The following is a 16,188-nucleotide window of genomic DNA, read 5'->3' on the forward strand; positions in this document are numbered from 1 at the left end:
TGGAGTGAGTGGGCTAAAGTTTAGTCCCACCCCGGAAGTTGAGAGAGAGTTGCACCTCTTTATAAGGTGAGCTCTTCTACCACTTGTATGAGCATGGGAAGAGGAGACCTACACGCGCGCTCCTCCTCCTCGCTCGCCATCGCCACGATGCGCCTCGTCACGCGCCGCGCCGGGGTTGCGGGATTGAGCCGAGCGAGGACGTTGTCTATATTTTTGCTTCTCGGGAAAAATTAATGGACACGCTAATTACTGAACCGTTTCCGATTCTTTTGGATCGTGACGACTCGGACGTGGGGTTTACTCCCACGACCTACCCGGCCCGCACTATATAGTCAGGCAGACGTGTACCCTAGCCGCCGCCCCTTCATATGGTTTCTCACCACCGTTACAGATCATTGCGCCGCCAAGCAAGTTTTCTCCATCCCTCCTTTCGGCGTGCACCGGGAGAAGGGACAGCAGGCCTCCGGAACACCGCCTATCGTGATCCTGTACAGGAGAGGGGCGATCAGGTTTTTGGGGAGCGCACTCGCACGACTGCTGGCAGCGACAACTTCACGAACGACGACTTCTTCCCCGACCTCGGCAACCTCATCCTCGACGACATGGGCGACAATGTCAACGCCGGCGGTGCTACACCCACTGCACCGTATGTTATTCTATCCTTCTTGTTCGAGATCGTGGTAGAATTCATGATTCTAGTATGTGCCCTAGATGTGATCTGTTCATCTACTATGCTAGTTCGCATGATTAGTTTAATCTCTGCTATTGCTGTCATGATCTATTTCTTATTTATTCGGATTAAATCTCGTAGTAATTTTCTCATTTTTCCAACAATCCAAAAACCTGATTATAGGCAATTTACTCCGAGTGGTTTTGATGCGCATCTGAAAGCCGCCTGCCTTTAAGGGGGCGCAATATAAGAGGTGGCGCACGAGAGCAGTCTACTGGTTTCAGATCATGGGCTGCTATGACGCCACCAAGGGCAAGCCTGAGGGCGATCTTAATCCAGCACCGCTGGAAGCTTTCAAGAAGATCGATACCCTCTTTAAAGGCACTCTTCTGAGTGTTCTTGATGACTCCATTGTGGATTCGTATATATCGTTTGACAACGGCAAGAACATGTGGGATGCGCTCGAGGCCAAGTTTGGTGCCTCGGACGCCGGCAGCGAGTTGTACGTCATGGAGCAATGATGACTGATGAGCGCCCTGTTGTACAGCAGGCTCATGAGATACAGTCGCTCGGAAAAGAACTTGAGTACTTCAAGTGTGTGTGGCCGAACAAATTTGTTGCCGGAGGCATCATTGCCAAGATTCCACCTTCGTGGAACAATTTTGCTACTTCCCTGAAACACAAGAGACAGGAGTTTTTCGTTGCAGATCTCATTGGTACTCTTGATGTTGAAGAGAAGGCGAGAGCAAAGGATACACGTGCTCGAGTTGCTGAGGGAGGTTCTAGTGCCCACATGGTACAGAAGAAGAACTTCCAGCCCAACAAGTTCAAAAACAACAAGAACAAAACTCAGGGCAAAGGCAAGTTTGATACAAAGAACAAGCCATCACATTCTACCAACTTCAAGAAGAATTCTCATAAGAAGGGGAAGGGACTTTGCCATGTCTGTGGTGATCCTAATCACTGGGCTCCGAAGTGTCCTAACCGCTTTGAGGAGCGCAAACATGAGAAGAGCGGCAAGTCCGCTAATATTGTCATCGGTGATACTGATATGAAGGAATCAGGGTACGGTATTTTTCCTACCATCCTTTCAGTATTCCAAACCCCTGATTGGTTTGACACTGGTGCCAATGTACATGTTTGTGCTGATGCCTCCATGTGTTCTTCTTACCAGGCCACTGGGACTTCTCCCGTGCTGATGGGGAACGGGTCACATGCCATCGTTCGAGGTGTTGGTACGGTCGATCTGAAGTTTACTTCGGGGAAGAACGTGCGTCTGAAGAACGTTCATCATGTTCCGTCCATCAATAAAAATCTCGTTAGCGGTTCCCGTTTATGTCGAGATGGTTTTAAGTTGGTTTTCGAATCCACTAAAGTTGTAATTTCTAAGTATGGACAATTTGTTGGAAAAGGCTATGAGAGCGGAGGCTTGTTTCGCCTGTCTTTGTCAAATATTTTCACTAAAGTTATTAATAATGTTTGCCACAACAATGAGTCTGATATTTGGCATTCATGACTTTGTCACATTAACTTTGGTTGCATGACGCGGCTAGCCTATATGAATTTAATTCCGAAAATCTCTACTGTCAAAGGCTCTAAGTGCCAAGTATGTGTGCAAGCTAGCTAAGCAACCTCGCAAGTCCCATAAGAGTGTAGAGGCAAGAGACTTGGCGCCACTAGAGCTTATACATTCTGATATTTGTGAGATGAATGGCGTGTTGACAAAAGGTGGAAAGAGATACTTCATGACGTTGATTGATGACTCCACTAGATATTGTTATGTGTATCTTATGAAATCAAAAGATGAGGCTTTGACTTTCTTCAAAAACTATAAAGCTGAGGCAGAGAACCAACTTGATTGAAAAATTAAACGGCTTAGGTCTGATCATGGTGGAGTGTATTTTTCCAATGAATTTGATCTGTTTTGTGCGGGACATGGTATAATCCATGAGAGGACGCCTCCCTACTCACCCCAGTCAAATGGGTTAGCCAAAATAAAGAACCGAACTCTAACTGATATGGTTAACACCATGTTAGACACTTCAGGTCTATCCAAGGAATGGTGGGGGGAGGCGCTAATAACTGCGTGTCATGTCCTAAACCGAGTTCCCACATAGCATAAGACCATGACTCCATTTGAGGAATGTGAAAGGAGAAGGTTGAAACTCTCTTACCTACGTACTTGGGGTTGTTTGGCGAAAGTCAATATACCAATTCCCAAGAAGCGCAAGCTTGGACCAAAAACAGTGGATTGTGTTCTTCTGGGCTATGATTTTCATAGCATCGGCTATAGATTTTTGATAATAAAATCTGAGGTATCCGACATGCATGTTGGTACGATTATGGAGTCGAATGATGCAACTTTCTTTGAGAACATATTTCCTATGAAGGATATGTCGAGTTCATCAAATCAGGAGACACCTACTCCATCTAGTGAGGAATTCACTGTAATTCCTGAACCCACTATTGCGATGGAACACGTTGAGAATCCTGTTGAGGGTGACAATGGAACTCCTCTAAGGAGTAAGAGACATAGGACTACAAAGTCCTTTGGTGATGATTTCATTGTGTACCTCGTGGATGACACACCCAGGACTATTTCAGAAGCCTATGCATCTCTTGATGCTAACTACTGGAAGGATGCTCTACGTAGCGAGATGGATTCCATCTTAGTAACGGTACCTGGGAGATCAATGACCGTCCTTATGGGTGCAAACCTGTAGGATGTAAGTGGGTGTTCAAGAAGAAGCTTAGACCTGATGGTACGATTGAAAAGTACAAGGCACGGCTTGTGGCCAAGGGTTATACCCAGAAAGAAGGTGAAGACTTCTTTGATACTTACTCACCCGTGGCTAGACTGACCACAATTCGGGTGCTACTATCACTAGCTGCCTCACATGGTCTTCTCGTTCATCAAATGGACGTTAAGACGGCTTTCCTCAATGGAGAGTTGAAGGAGGAAATTTACATGGATCAGCCAGATGGTTTTGTAGTACCTGGTCAAGAAGGAAAGGTGTGCAAGTTATTAAAGTCTTTATATGGCCTTAAACAAGCTCCTAAGAGTGCATGAGAAGTTCGAAAGAACATTAACTGCTGCCGGCTTTGTAATAAACGATGGTGACAAGTGCGTGTACTATCGCTATGGTGGGGGCGAAGAGTTATTCTTTGTCTGTATGTCGACGACATATTGATCTTTGGAACCAAACTTGATTTAATCAAGGAGGTTAAGGATTTCTTATCTCGCTGTTTTGAGATGAAGGATCTAGGAGTAGCTGATGTTATCTTAAACATCAAGATGTTGAGAGATGAGAATGGTGGGATCACACTGCTTCAGTCTCATTATGTGGAAAAGGTCTTGAATCGTTTTGGGTATAGCGACTACACGCTTCTCCAACTCCATATGATGCTAGTGTGTTGCATCGAAAGAATCGACGGATTGCTAGAGATCAACTGAGGTATTCTCATATTATTGGATCGCTTATGTATTTGACGAGTGCCACGAGGCCTAACATCTCATTTGCTGTTAGCAAGCTGAGTCGGTTTGTGTCAAAACCGGGAGATGATCGTTGGCATGCGCTTGAGAGAGTTATGCGCTATTTGAAAGGCACCGCGAGTTATGGGATTCACTACACCGGGTATCCAAGTGTACTAGAGGGTTATAGTGACTCAAACTGGATATCTGATGCTAATGAGATTAAGGCCACAAGTGGTTATGTTTTTACACTTGGTGGTGGCGCTGTTTCTTGGAAGTCCTGCAAACAGACCATCTTAACGAGGTCAACTATGGAAACAGAACTCACAGCATTAGAAACTGCCACTATTGAAGCAGAGTGGCTTCGTGAGCTCTTGATGGACTTACCTATGGTTGAAAAACCAATACCCCCTATCCTGATGAACTGTGATAATCAAACTATGATCGTCAAGATAAACAGTTCTAAGGACAATATGAAGTCCTCAAGGCATGTGAAGAGGAGACTAAAATCTGTCAGAAAATTGAGGAACTCCGGAGTTATTACGTTGGATTATATCCAAACGTCGAAAAACTTGGCAGATCCCTTCACAAAGGGTCTATCACGTAATGTGATAGATAATGCATCGATGGAGATGGGTTTGAGACCCACCGCATGAGTTGTCCATAGTGGTAAACCACTCTATGTGATCGGAGATCCCGATGAAGTAGAAGTGGGAGACAAGCTGTTGGTCAGCTGGGAGGAGAGTATCCCTATATTAATTATCCCACTCCGTGAAGATGAATACTCTCCATCTGCATGGCAAGTTGATACCTTATGTGTTAAGGTGCTATGTATCGGAGATGTGAAGTAGAAGATGCGATAGGTTGGTCCAGCGGGAGGAGAGCATATCCTAATATTTTATCACGACTAACCTGAACAAGCCAATACTATCTCCTGATCTGCCAGGCAGGTTGATACTTATCTTAATGTGTTCCAAGTGGCTTATTCGGGTAAGCAGAATGATGTCCTGCAGAACATCTTCTGAGGAACACACCTATATGAATTTGACTGTTAACGTCGCAGTCTGTGAGAATTGGGTGTTCTCTAATAAATTCATGAAAGGCCCTGGAGTATGACGTATACGCTCCACCGGGAAGCCTTGCGGCAGCCCAGTATCGGTTCAAGAATTTGTGTGAAACTAGTTTCACAAGAAAACTTGTAGTTCAAGGCATAGTCCACTATTCAAGTTGTGATCTAGTGTAGCATAAATTTCTAAGTGGAAGTTCAACTTCACAGTCTCCACTAAGCACCGATATATAAAACAATGTTTTGGAACTAAATGATGAGATGTGCCAATGAGACTTTGTGGGGGATTGTTGGAATTTTGCTAAGTAGGCCTTTGGCCCAAAGCCCAACTAAAATTCTGAAATTCTCTTGGCCCATTCATGCACACATGTGAGGCTAAAGTTTAGTCCCACCCTGGAAGTTGAGAGAGAGTTGCACCTCTTTATAAGGTGAGCTCTTCTACCACTTGTATGAGCATGAGAAGAGGAGACCTACACGCGCGCTCCTCCTTCTCTCGCTCGCCACGCCTCGCCGCGCGCGCCGCGCCGCGGGTTGCGGGATTGAGCCGAGCCGAGGAGACAGAGCTATGCACAGGCAAGACGTCTACCCCAGACGCTATGGACGTTTCTCACCCTGAGCAGATAGCGACGATCTCACGGACGCAAGTTTCTCACCACCGTTCGATGATCATATAGCGGCGCTCTGAGCCAGAAAGCAAGTCTTCTCATCCATCGACCTACCCTATCACGAGCGGTGCCACCGAGCGATTGACACGTAGGTGACAGTCAGGAACCTCCGCGATTAATCCCCGCTACTCTACCGATCATCTGGTCTACGGAGCAGAGGCGCGACCGGCCTCGATAGGACGATATTTTCTTGGCGTGGAGCGCAGAAGGGACGGCGCCTACGCGGAACCCCGCCTCTCGTGATCCTGACAATGCGATCAGATTTTTGGGGAGCGCACTCCGACTTGGCCAGCGACGCACCTCGTCCCATCGACGACATGGGCGACAACGTCAACGCCGGCGGTGCTGCAACCCGCTGCACCGTATGTGATTCTATCCTTCCTGTTCGACATAGTGGTAGAATTCATGCTTCTAGTATGTGCCCTAGATGTGATATGTTCATTTGCTATGCTAGTTTGCATGATTAGTTTAATCTCTGCTGCTGTGGTCATGATTTATCTTTTGTTTATTCAGATTAAATCTCGTAGTAATTTGCTCATATTTCCAACATGTGATTGTAGTGATTGTAGATCCTCTAAGGCGATTCCCCCGTCGCAGTTTCCGTTCTCTTGATGCTTCATGCAGGGCTACACCATCCGATCAATGCTTGCTCAGATGCAGATGCAGGTGGAATTGCAGCAGCGGTGGCCGGCCTCCAGCACCTAATCGACGGATCTTGATGACAGACCTGCCGTTGTTGCTCAGACTCGCTGTGCCGCGGTCTAGTCCAAACAGCTAAACGCCTAGACAGATTGAAGCAGGTCACGAGCGTGCATGGAGGAAGATGTTTACACTCGCACCCGCAAGGACACGCCCCTCCGGCATGCCGTTGCTCTGGCTTTATGCCTCGTGATTTCCGTATATACATACAGTCATACACAGTGCCCTACATGAATATGCACCTCCCTCGTGTGTGTGTCCTTCGTTCTGAGAGAGAGGGGGGGGTGGGTTTCCTTTGTTGAGTTGATATACATGGGCATCAGTCATCATGGATGTGCCTTTCGTCTGCAAGGGGAAAGAGAAAGCCAAACTAATAAAAAAACTAAAGGAGGAAAGCCAAAGCCGAGCTAGCATCAAGCAGTTACCATAGCACCCCCGATGGATGGATGGATCGATTTGGCAACCACTTGGCCACGCTTTATCAAAGGCGAAAACGGCTTGCTACCTGCAAATGCACGTTGTCACACACACGACACTCACATTGGTTTGGCCCCAATTAGTCGTATAGTTTCCCCTTAATGCATGGCCGACACATTCTCCTAGAGACAGTCTCCAGGTTTTATGACCAGCCATTTTCTCGTTTACAAGAGAGGTACGGACGAAATTTGTCTCCGATACGCCTTCTCCATCGCCATCGCGCCTCGACAACGGAGAGAAAGTTTCTATCGACGCGTTCATCTGCGTCACCTGGGTTGCATAGAAGGAGAAGAACCATCGCATTCTGTACAGGCAAATCAGTCCATGAACATTGATGCTGGAAGCCGTCATCCAATGATGTCATACATTTCAACCCGCATTTTAAATAACCCGACAAAATTCATACAAACCGGCTCATATTCATCAAAGCTTGAATAGAAAATAGCACAAATCATTCATACATATCATGCAAATTAAGTCTAGTACAACAATATCTTAAATTCGACTAGATTAACAGGATGTCCAACAAATTTTTCATCAACGGACATGTCGTTCCACACATACTCTTCCTTTAGCTTCATCCAACCGTGTGTACGTAAATGGCCGTCCCTCTGTCATGTGTGTACGTAAATGGCCGTCCTTCTGTCATATGGTACATCACGGTAGTACGCGTACTACTAATGTATAGACCAACATTATTGAGTGAATGAATCAATCAACAAGTTCAGCAAGAGAAAGCAAAACTTACGATCTTGTCATCTGCCGCGTGCAATGGCCAACTTGCGTCCAGCTGACGAACCACGTTACAAAACTTGGTGACAATGGTCTGAAAAGCGTACCAGCGATACGATAACGACCTCACATTGTGTGCTTGAATGATGTACATGCCGTAGGGCGCAATGTGCTTTCTTGCGTGAAACGATTCGTGCACTTGCTGCCAGAAGGTCCCCCTCTGCTCCTGCCTACGAAATCCGTGGATGCAACCAACCACGCATCGCACAACAACTCATCATCCATGGTCGAGTAGCTCGCCATCCTTCGTACTCTACAAAACTACATACCGTTCGAAAATAAGCTCAATGGCATTTGACCGAACACCTGCCGGACGTGGTGTCTGACATGGAGGTCGTCAACAGGAGGACGGAGTGTATCTGGGTACAAACGGCTCCAGGATAGACAGTGCCGTCGAAAGGCAAGTAGACGTGTCGGTGCTAGTTGCGAACGTCCGGCAATGCCTCTGCGGCGGCCGGAGAGGTACAACAACGATGGCAGAGGTGGAGGATGTGGATGCAAATCAAGGGGAAAAAGGGGCGGAGTGGAAGGAATGAGACCGGGAGGGGGGATTGAGTGGGACGGGGTGTCGGAATCCTACGTGGCTATTGTCCGGACTCCCGCAACCCCCCCCCCCCCCCCCCCCCCCACCCCACCCCACCACCACCACTTTGTCTCCAATTTGCGGGAGAAAACACATCCGAACCATTCAGCGGACCGATACACGTCCCACACTGGATGACTTCCATGGTCTGGACCACAAGGTGCGAACGTATGCGGGCGGTTTGAGAGTCGGTGTTGTAGATGCCCTGACCAGCAGTATTCAGACTAACATTTACCTCGGTTTTTGAACTGATATTTTTTACTCCCTTCTTTTCGGTTTATATGGCTCAATTCAAAAATCTCACCAATCAAGATAGATGATGAATGGTGGAATATTTTTTGTAATTTGCAAAAGCACTCAATTAATGCTCTTGTTTTTCTTAAAAAATTATGTCTACCAATGTATTAATTACAATGCATGCATGCATAAAGTACATGCATTGGTTAATTTTCTCTTAATAGTTGCATGCAATGATTTAATGCATCTTAGAATCTAAACTTGTGATGAAAAACAATCAAATTGAGCCTTATAACATGGAAAAACTAAAATTTTGAGATAAGTCCTATAAATCGAAAAGAAGGGATTACCTAATCTCTCACCCACTAAACCAACACCATTATTAGTAGCCGCAAGTAGCAACACTACTAACTGTAGTTAATTTCCCGAATCATGGGTGTGGTGGGCCCTAGCTATCCGAATGAAGTTCCATGAGACGTGCAAAAAAGGCAGCATGCATCATTTGAGGGGAGTAGATACAGAGCTAGCCATATGTGCCTAGCTTGACTGATCCACAATCACGGGACAGTCAGGTTTTGTCTCAAAGCAAAGCAGCACGAAAGTTTAACGGTTTTCGCATACACGACCAAGACCCAAGTTAGGAACTGTATTTGGTAGGAAGCCGGGGAAATTACGATGATTTTAACCCCATTTGAAATTATTTTTGAACACCAACCACGTTCGAAATTTGAACGACATATTTTCTTTAGAGGAAAAGGGCTCCCATCCCGGCTCCATTTGAACGGCATCTCACACCTTAGGTCGGCCTTACACTACCCCATATTGTCACCGTTTCAGAACTACACTTGTCGTGCCGACGACTGCAAGGTAGCAACATGTCAGTGAGTCGACCCTGTACACCGATGTTAGCGCAATGGCACCGACATTGTGAGCTCAGGGCCATTGAATATGGCTCCAACCCCAAAGGCTAGCATGTGGTTCAACTTTTGTTTTGTTTTGCCAAGAACATGATAACATGATATGGTTCAAGTTTTGGTAACGGTTCATTGGATTCATCATCATCAATTTGCCGCCAAGATTCGGTAGAGACGAGTCGATCGGCCTGGTTTCTTTTCACACCAGAGCCGGATGGCAGTTGTTGCGAAAAATCAAACACACCTAAACTTTTCTAAGATGATTAGTTGAAAAATAATGCGTGCATTGCATGAATCCGGTGCATAAGGGCGCGTTAGGCTGTCGCTTTGCAACTCGTGACATTTTCTAATCTCCGATGGGGAACACAACGAAAGGCGATCAGTTATATAATCAGTCCGTGTAAGTGTCTCCTTGACCATGATTACAGTGCTTGACCTGTAGTTAATGTGTGTCAGGTCATTGAAAAATTAACTATCAATTTCTTAGGGCGCAGCCTGTTATAATTAAGTATCCACATGGCTAATGACTAAGATAACAAAGAGACAAACCTCAGGTTGATATCACTCCACATGCATATCTGTACTTGACCTTCTGCCCATCTTTCATAGATAGATATATCTTGCCCTTTGGCATTTTTATTTTTGCAGGGTGCCCTTTGGCAATTGTTAATTTCTTATGTTTAGAGTACAACCAAGGAATATATAACTGAATTCAACAGGCTGTTATTTGGATTTATCTGTAATATAATTTAAGATCTGGTGAACAGCTAGAGAGAATTATTTGATGTGTGCCTGTAGAAAAAATTATGATATAAGAATTAGACTTTAATTAGCAAAGTCTCAGCCAGCACAACACGCAAGCATGTGGGAGCCAAAGTATGAACAAGAAAGAGAGATATACACAGTGGCGAACTGGCGATGAGTTGGCGTAACGTCGAAATATCATCCGCCAAATAATTCCCTGCCACCAAGGCATATTATGATAGTAGGTTTTTGTTTTGTGCACTAGCAGTTTAGGGCTGCCCATATTTTAGGTTTTGTTTTCTCTTTATAGGGGGTGGATGCACAGTACCGTGGTGGTTACAGTGTCCTTGCACACAATTATCAGCTAACCACCTATTTTACTATAATCTACTCATATGAGTACATAGTACATCACATAATTTAAGGTTAGGATGTTTATATAATTATATTGTACTGTTTGTGTGATGCAGAATTTAACTTTGAAACTACCGTCGGCACTATTTTGTTAGTCGATGCAGGCACCAAATGCCAGGTTGTGCATATTTCTGGTAGTTCGAAAAAGATAAACACTCAAGCGCTTTGGGAGGTGCTTAAGAAACTTAGCTGGATTGGATGTAGTGCAATGCCACTTCAATTGGGTTAATACCCTCAACTTAAATAAGAGAGCTTATTATTTCCTTTTTATTGGAAAACATGTAGGGTCTCTTTAGTAAATATTTTTTTAGAGGATTATATTTCTTAGATTTCTTTATATGGAGCTTATTTGGTTTGTATGACTGGAAAACCTAGAGTTTTGCTATGATATATTTTACCTAAAATTTCAAAGAAAATTTCCCATTGAATACAACATCACAGTTTTGTTTCGGTGACAACTATAACATGCACATCAGTAAAAGAAAACTATAACACGCACACTTTTAGTAAAATTCAAGGGGATTTTGACTATTTTCTGTGGTGCAATCAAACTGCATATTTTACACATATTATGTTTTCCGATCCTGTAAAACCCATCATGCCAACGACATTCAACTTCAATTTTTTTTTTCTAGTTCTATGTTTTCAGTCCCACAAATCAAAGATGCATGCATTATTTTTCATAAATTTTATCTATTAAAAAAATAAGCAAGCCCTCATTTCCGAGTTTAGGATCAGGGACTGCCAATTTGACAATTGACTGATTTCCTGTTCAGCATCATCAAACTTTTGCACCATACAAACAACGAAACGTGACACTATCAACTTGAATGATTTTTAATATGGTATCAATCAAAATGCTGCACCATACAAACATCAACACATGTCACTATTAAATAAAAACCCATTTGACATGATTACAAAACCTCAATCATGACCTTGCTTGTTATGCTTTACATGGTCCAGAGCTTGTAACAAGCGAGTTTGCATTCATCACAAACTATTCAGATAACAAGCGAGTTTGCATTCATCATATTATTAAAACATACACTCTCTAAAGCCAAATTTGGATTTTGATGATCGATGGACTCGACTCTTGCCGGAACTAACAACTAACAAAAAGATAAAAACAATTATAAAAGAAGAGAAGTAAAATAAAACCATAATTCAACTACAAGAAAAAAACCATCCATGCCAAAGTCTATTACCCAAAATAAATAAATAAACAGGGACCAAAACTACCAACTAGAATATCCATTAGCTCCCCTAAAAAAAAAGAATGCCCAATAGCCAAAACACAGAAATGAAAGAAATATATGGAAACTAATAGGCACATAAAGAGAAGAAATGAGAGTAAAAAAAATGTTGACTGAAGCTGAAAATAAAACATTTCAACTGAAAAATAGCAATTCTGTAGAAGTATTTGCACCGACATTTCAGATCACTTGCCGCTAGTTATGGAAAATAAATTAGCAATTCCGTGGGAGTATTTGCACCAGTATTTGGAATCTCTTGCGGATAGTTTATCCCCATCCAGCCGAACAGCCGATCCTATCAACATTAAAGTGCATCCAAGAATACCCAGAACACCCAAGCACCCAATCCCAAAACATAAAGAACACCAAGTGGAGATACCACTCCCACTCCAATCCCTTCCCTCTTCTGTATCCAAGCTGTCCAACCCCAAAGAGGGAGAGAGAGAGCATCCCAACAGGCACCAAGCAAGTGCACACGGACCATCCCTCACTCTCCCTCCCCTCACCACCCCAGCAGCTACCTCTCAGCTCCCCGCTGTGCCCTCCTGTCAGTCCTACCACCTCCAGGCTCCAGCCAGCCAGCTACAATTCCCAGCTCCTCGCCCTCCAACCCCGCTCCACCACCTCCCACATGATGCCATCCCCGCAGATATACCCGCAGCAATTCAGCTGTCCTCTCACGCCAACCTGACACACCCTCCCATCCTTCCCGTTAGTTAGTTGCCGCTCGCCACCGCACCGCACCGCAAGGGCACTCGCCCGCCCTGCCCGCCCTCCTCACCTTGCTTCCGCAGAAAGATCCATTTGGTTGGACTGGCGGGGGGGTCCCCTCAGACATCCTGCGGCCGGAAAAACCCGCCAACAGCCGATCCTATCAACATTAAAGTGCATCCAAGAATACCCAGAACACCCAAGCACCCAATCCCAAAACATAAAGAACACCAAGTGGAGATACCACTCCCACTCCAATCCCTTCCCTCTTCTGTATCCAAGCTGTCCAACCCCAAAGAGGGAGAGAGAGAGCATCCCAACAGGCACCAAGCAAGTGCACACGGACCATCCCTCACTCTCCCTCCCCTCACCACCCCAGCAGCTACCTCTCAGCTCCCCGCTGTGCCCTCCTGTCAGTCCTACCACCTCCAGGCTCCAGCCAGCCAGCTACAATTCCCAGCTCCTCGCCCTCCAACCCCGCTCCACCACCTCCCACATGATGCCATCCCCGCAGATATACCCGCAGCAATTCAGCTGTCCTCTCACGCCAACCTGACACACCCTCCCATCCTTCCCGTTAGTTAGTTGCCGCTCGCCACCGCACCGCACCGCAAGGGCACTCGCCCGCCCTGCCCGCCCTCCTCACCTTGCTTCCGCAGAAAGATCCATTTGGTTGGACTGGCGGTGGTTCCCCTGCAGACTGCCTGCAGCGGTAAAGCCGCGCCCTTTTGTGTGTGCGCTTGCCTTGCCGCCGCGGCATCCGTCCCGCCCCGCCCCGTGGATAACTAGTGATAGATCTGGGAGGCGCAGATCTGACTGACCGGCCGGTGTTCGTCCTCCTTCCCGTCGGTGAGTGTTTGTTGGCTAAGAATTTGTTGGGGCCATGGGGAAGAAGGGCAAGTGGCTGGGCGCCGTCAAGAAGGTGTTCAGCCCTGAGTCCAAGGAGAAGAAGGAGGAGGTAATAATTAATTTGTGGCGGTGGCTCTTGCTTCGGGTTCTCCTCTCTACTAATTTATTTATGGAGTTCTTGTGCTGGATTTACTTAGATTTTACTGCTAGCTGCTGTGAGCTTGCTGTGGGTCTGATCAGGATTTGGCTGTTTCCTCCATGAATTAATTGCAAACAGTTCAGCTTATTGGTTCCTCTAGGGGATTTTTTTAGGCAACAGAATCTTGAAATTGGCATATTGTTTTGCTCACGCCAGCAATTAATTGCAGAGATTTCTTACTAGTACTAGTTTTGATAGCCTGTCTATTCATGGTGATGGTTTCAGTTGGGCTGTCATGTTTGGACAACATCTTTTCATTTCTTACTTGCCATTCAGTAATAACTGTAATAAATAGGGGATACCATCTTTCCACCTACAATTGGATTGTCCAGTAGTTAATTTCACATATCTGTGATAAAACTAGTATTGTCTTTGCGATTGTGTTATCATAGTACTGTAATTTGAACTGAATTGTGATGACAACCCAAGCTTTGCCTTTCAAATGTACAGAAACTGAGGAAGAAGTTGGCTGCAAGAGACCCCAGTCCACCAGATCTAACACCTTCCACTTCCTTGGAAGTCAATGTTTCGATGCCGCCGCCGCCGCCGCCTCCCGCCGTTCCATCCCCGCACCAAACTGAGGAGGTTCAGGTCCGTGATGTTGAGCTGGAGCAGGAGCAGGAGCAGAGCAAGCATGTGACCGTGGAGGCAGCCCCTGATGCTCCTGCACAGACATCGTCGGCATTGCCACCTGGTGTATCGAGGGAAGAGCTAGCAGCAATCAAGATCCAGACCGCCTTCAGGGGATACCTGGTAATTTGACATCAGCTCTTGAATTAGCAATTTCATGCCATTTGGAATGTTTTGTGAGCTCATTGTGACAGTTGGAATACTTAAATGGCTGGTTTCATTCTAACTATGTCATGAAATTTATAAAAATTAAAGATTAAACGTGCTTGCATGCAGTCTTTTATTTTCTGATGGCCGCTGATCCGGTCTTTGCATTTTTTCAACTTTGGAAGAAAAACTCTTGTATTGTTTATGGATTATGTCGCTGTACGAACATGCCTGAACACGCAAGCAAATCCCCATGGTGGCCTTCCTCAAAACTTCTCTTATCCTCTTCTGAGGTTTAGGTATTATCAGCTCAACAACTTGGTCAGTTGCTTTTAATTTGAATTGAGGCCTCTTGGTGAAATTTCTTAGCTACTTACAGTTCCTCTGTTCTGTTCACAAATTTTGCATGGTAAATCAACTTTTATGGTTCAACAAGCCAGTATTCTTGCCTACCAGAATCCTCTGTTCTTTTTTCGACAAACCAATCCTCTCTTACTCCTTAAAAGCACTCATCGCCCCTTATGATTTACTCACTAATGTTCATTTACTCTGTATATGCTGTTGAAGAGGGCCTACAAAAAAAATCTTGCCAAATATCACAGAATAATCCATGCACATCTGTCAGTTGGTGGCAGCCACCTTTCATTATTCATTTGATTTTTTAATCATTTTTTGATGTTGATGGCATTGCTTTGTGGTATAGCCTTGATACAAAGGTAGCATGTCTTGAACTTGACTTTGTAGTTCCATTCCAAAAACATGATACCATATCCTGTGAAATTTTTATTTACTGAATAAGATTATGCTTTTCTTCCGCTATACATACTCCTTTTTCTCCCAACCAGGATTGCTATACATATTCTGAGAGTCAATGTAATAATGCAGGCAAGGAGGGCACTACGAGCCTTGAGGGGCCTTGTTAGATTGAAGTCATTGGTCGAGGGTAATTCGGTTAAGCGTCAAGCTGCAAGTACTCTGCGCTGTATGCAGACTCTCGCACGGGTGCAGTCACAGATACGTTCAAGAAGGCTGAAGATGTCTGAGGAGAACCAAGCCCTCCAGCGCCAGCTCCTGCTGAAACAAGAATTGGACAGTTTGAGGGTAGGCAAACCATCTCAAAACCTTCATCAGTAAAAATATTGTGTGCGCCACTGTTGTCCACTCAACTCGCTAGGCATCTACTAGTTTTTGTTATTGCACGAAAGAATTTTGCTTGATGAGTACTCCAATTTCCAGAAGTATCGCTTTCTCTTTTGCTCTAAATCTCGCAGTCGTGGGCAATTACATCTTTTAAGTGAGAGCATTAAGCATACTCTATTTTTTGAATGAATACCAGATGGGGGAGCACTGGGACGACACCACTCAATCCAAGGAGAAGATCGAAGCAAGTCTAATAAGCAGGCAAGAGGCTGCAATAAGAAGAGAGAGAGCGCTCGCATACGCGTTTTCCCATCAGGTAGGCCTTCCCGATTCTTAAAAATAGATGCCAATCTTCGTTTCATCTCATTCGACTATGTCATTCTTAAAATGCTTGAAAATTTGCACTATGCAGTGGAAGAGCAGTTCAAGGTCCTCCAACCCAATGTTTGTAGACCCAAACAACCCACACTGGGGCTGGAGCTGGCTGGAGCGCTGGATGGCAGCAAAGCCTTCTGAGGCCGGC

General features: G+C 45.1%; 1 protein-coding gene across 1 annotated transcript in view; it reads left to right on the plus strand.

Moving 5' to 3' along the window:
• The first annotated feature begins 13,036 nt into the window (after nt 1-13,036).
• Nucleotides 13,037-16,188, plus strand: part of LOC125532696 (protein IQ-DOMAIN 2-like) — a 4,502-nt gene continuing 1,350 nt past the window's right edge. The window contains exons 1-5 of the mRNA XM_048696652.1: nt 13,037-13,658; nt 14,199-14,501; nt 15,411-15,626; nt 15,862-15,981; nt 16,078-16,182. Coding sequence (XP_048552609.1) covers nt 13,584-13,658; nt 14,199-14,501; nt 15,411-15,626; nt 15,862-15,981; nt 16,078-16,182 — 819 coding nt within the window. The 5' untranslated portion in view covers nt 13,037-13,583. The remainder of the gene's footprint in view (nt 13,659-14,198; nt 14,502-15,410; nt 15,627-15,861; nt 15,982-16,077; nt 16,183-16,188) is intronic.

This window comes from Triticum urartu, chromosome 1 (assembly GCF_003073215.2).
Source record: "Triticum urartu cultivar G1812 chromosome 1, Tu2.1, whole genome shotgun sequence".
Classification (NCBI taxonomy): domain Eukaryota; kingdom Viridiplantae; phylum Streptophyta; class Magnoliopsida; order Poales; family Poaceae; genus Triticum; species Triticum urartu.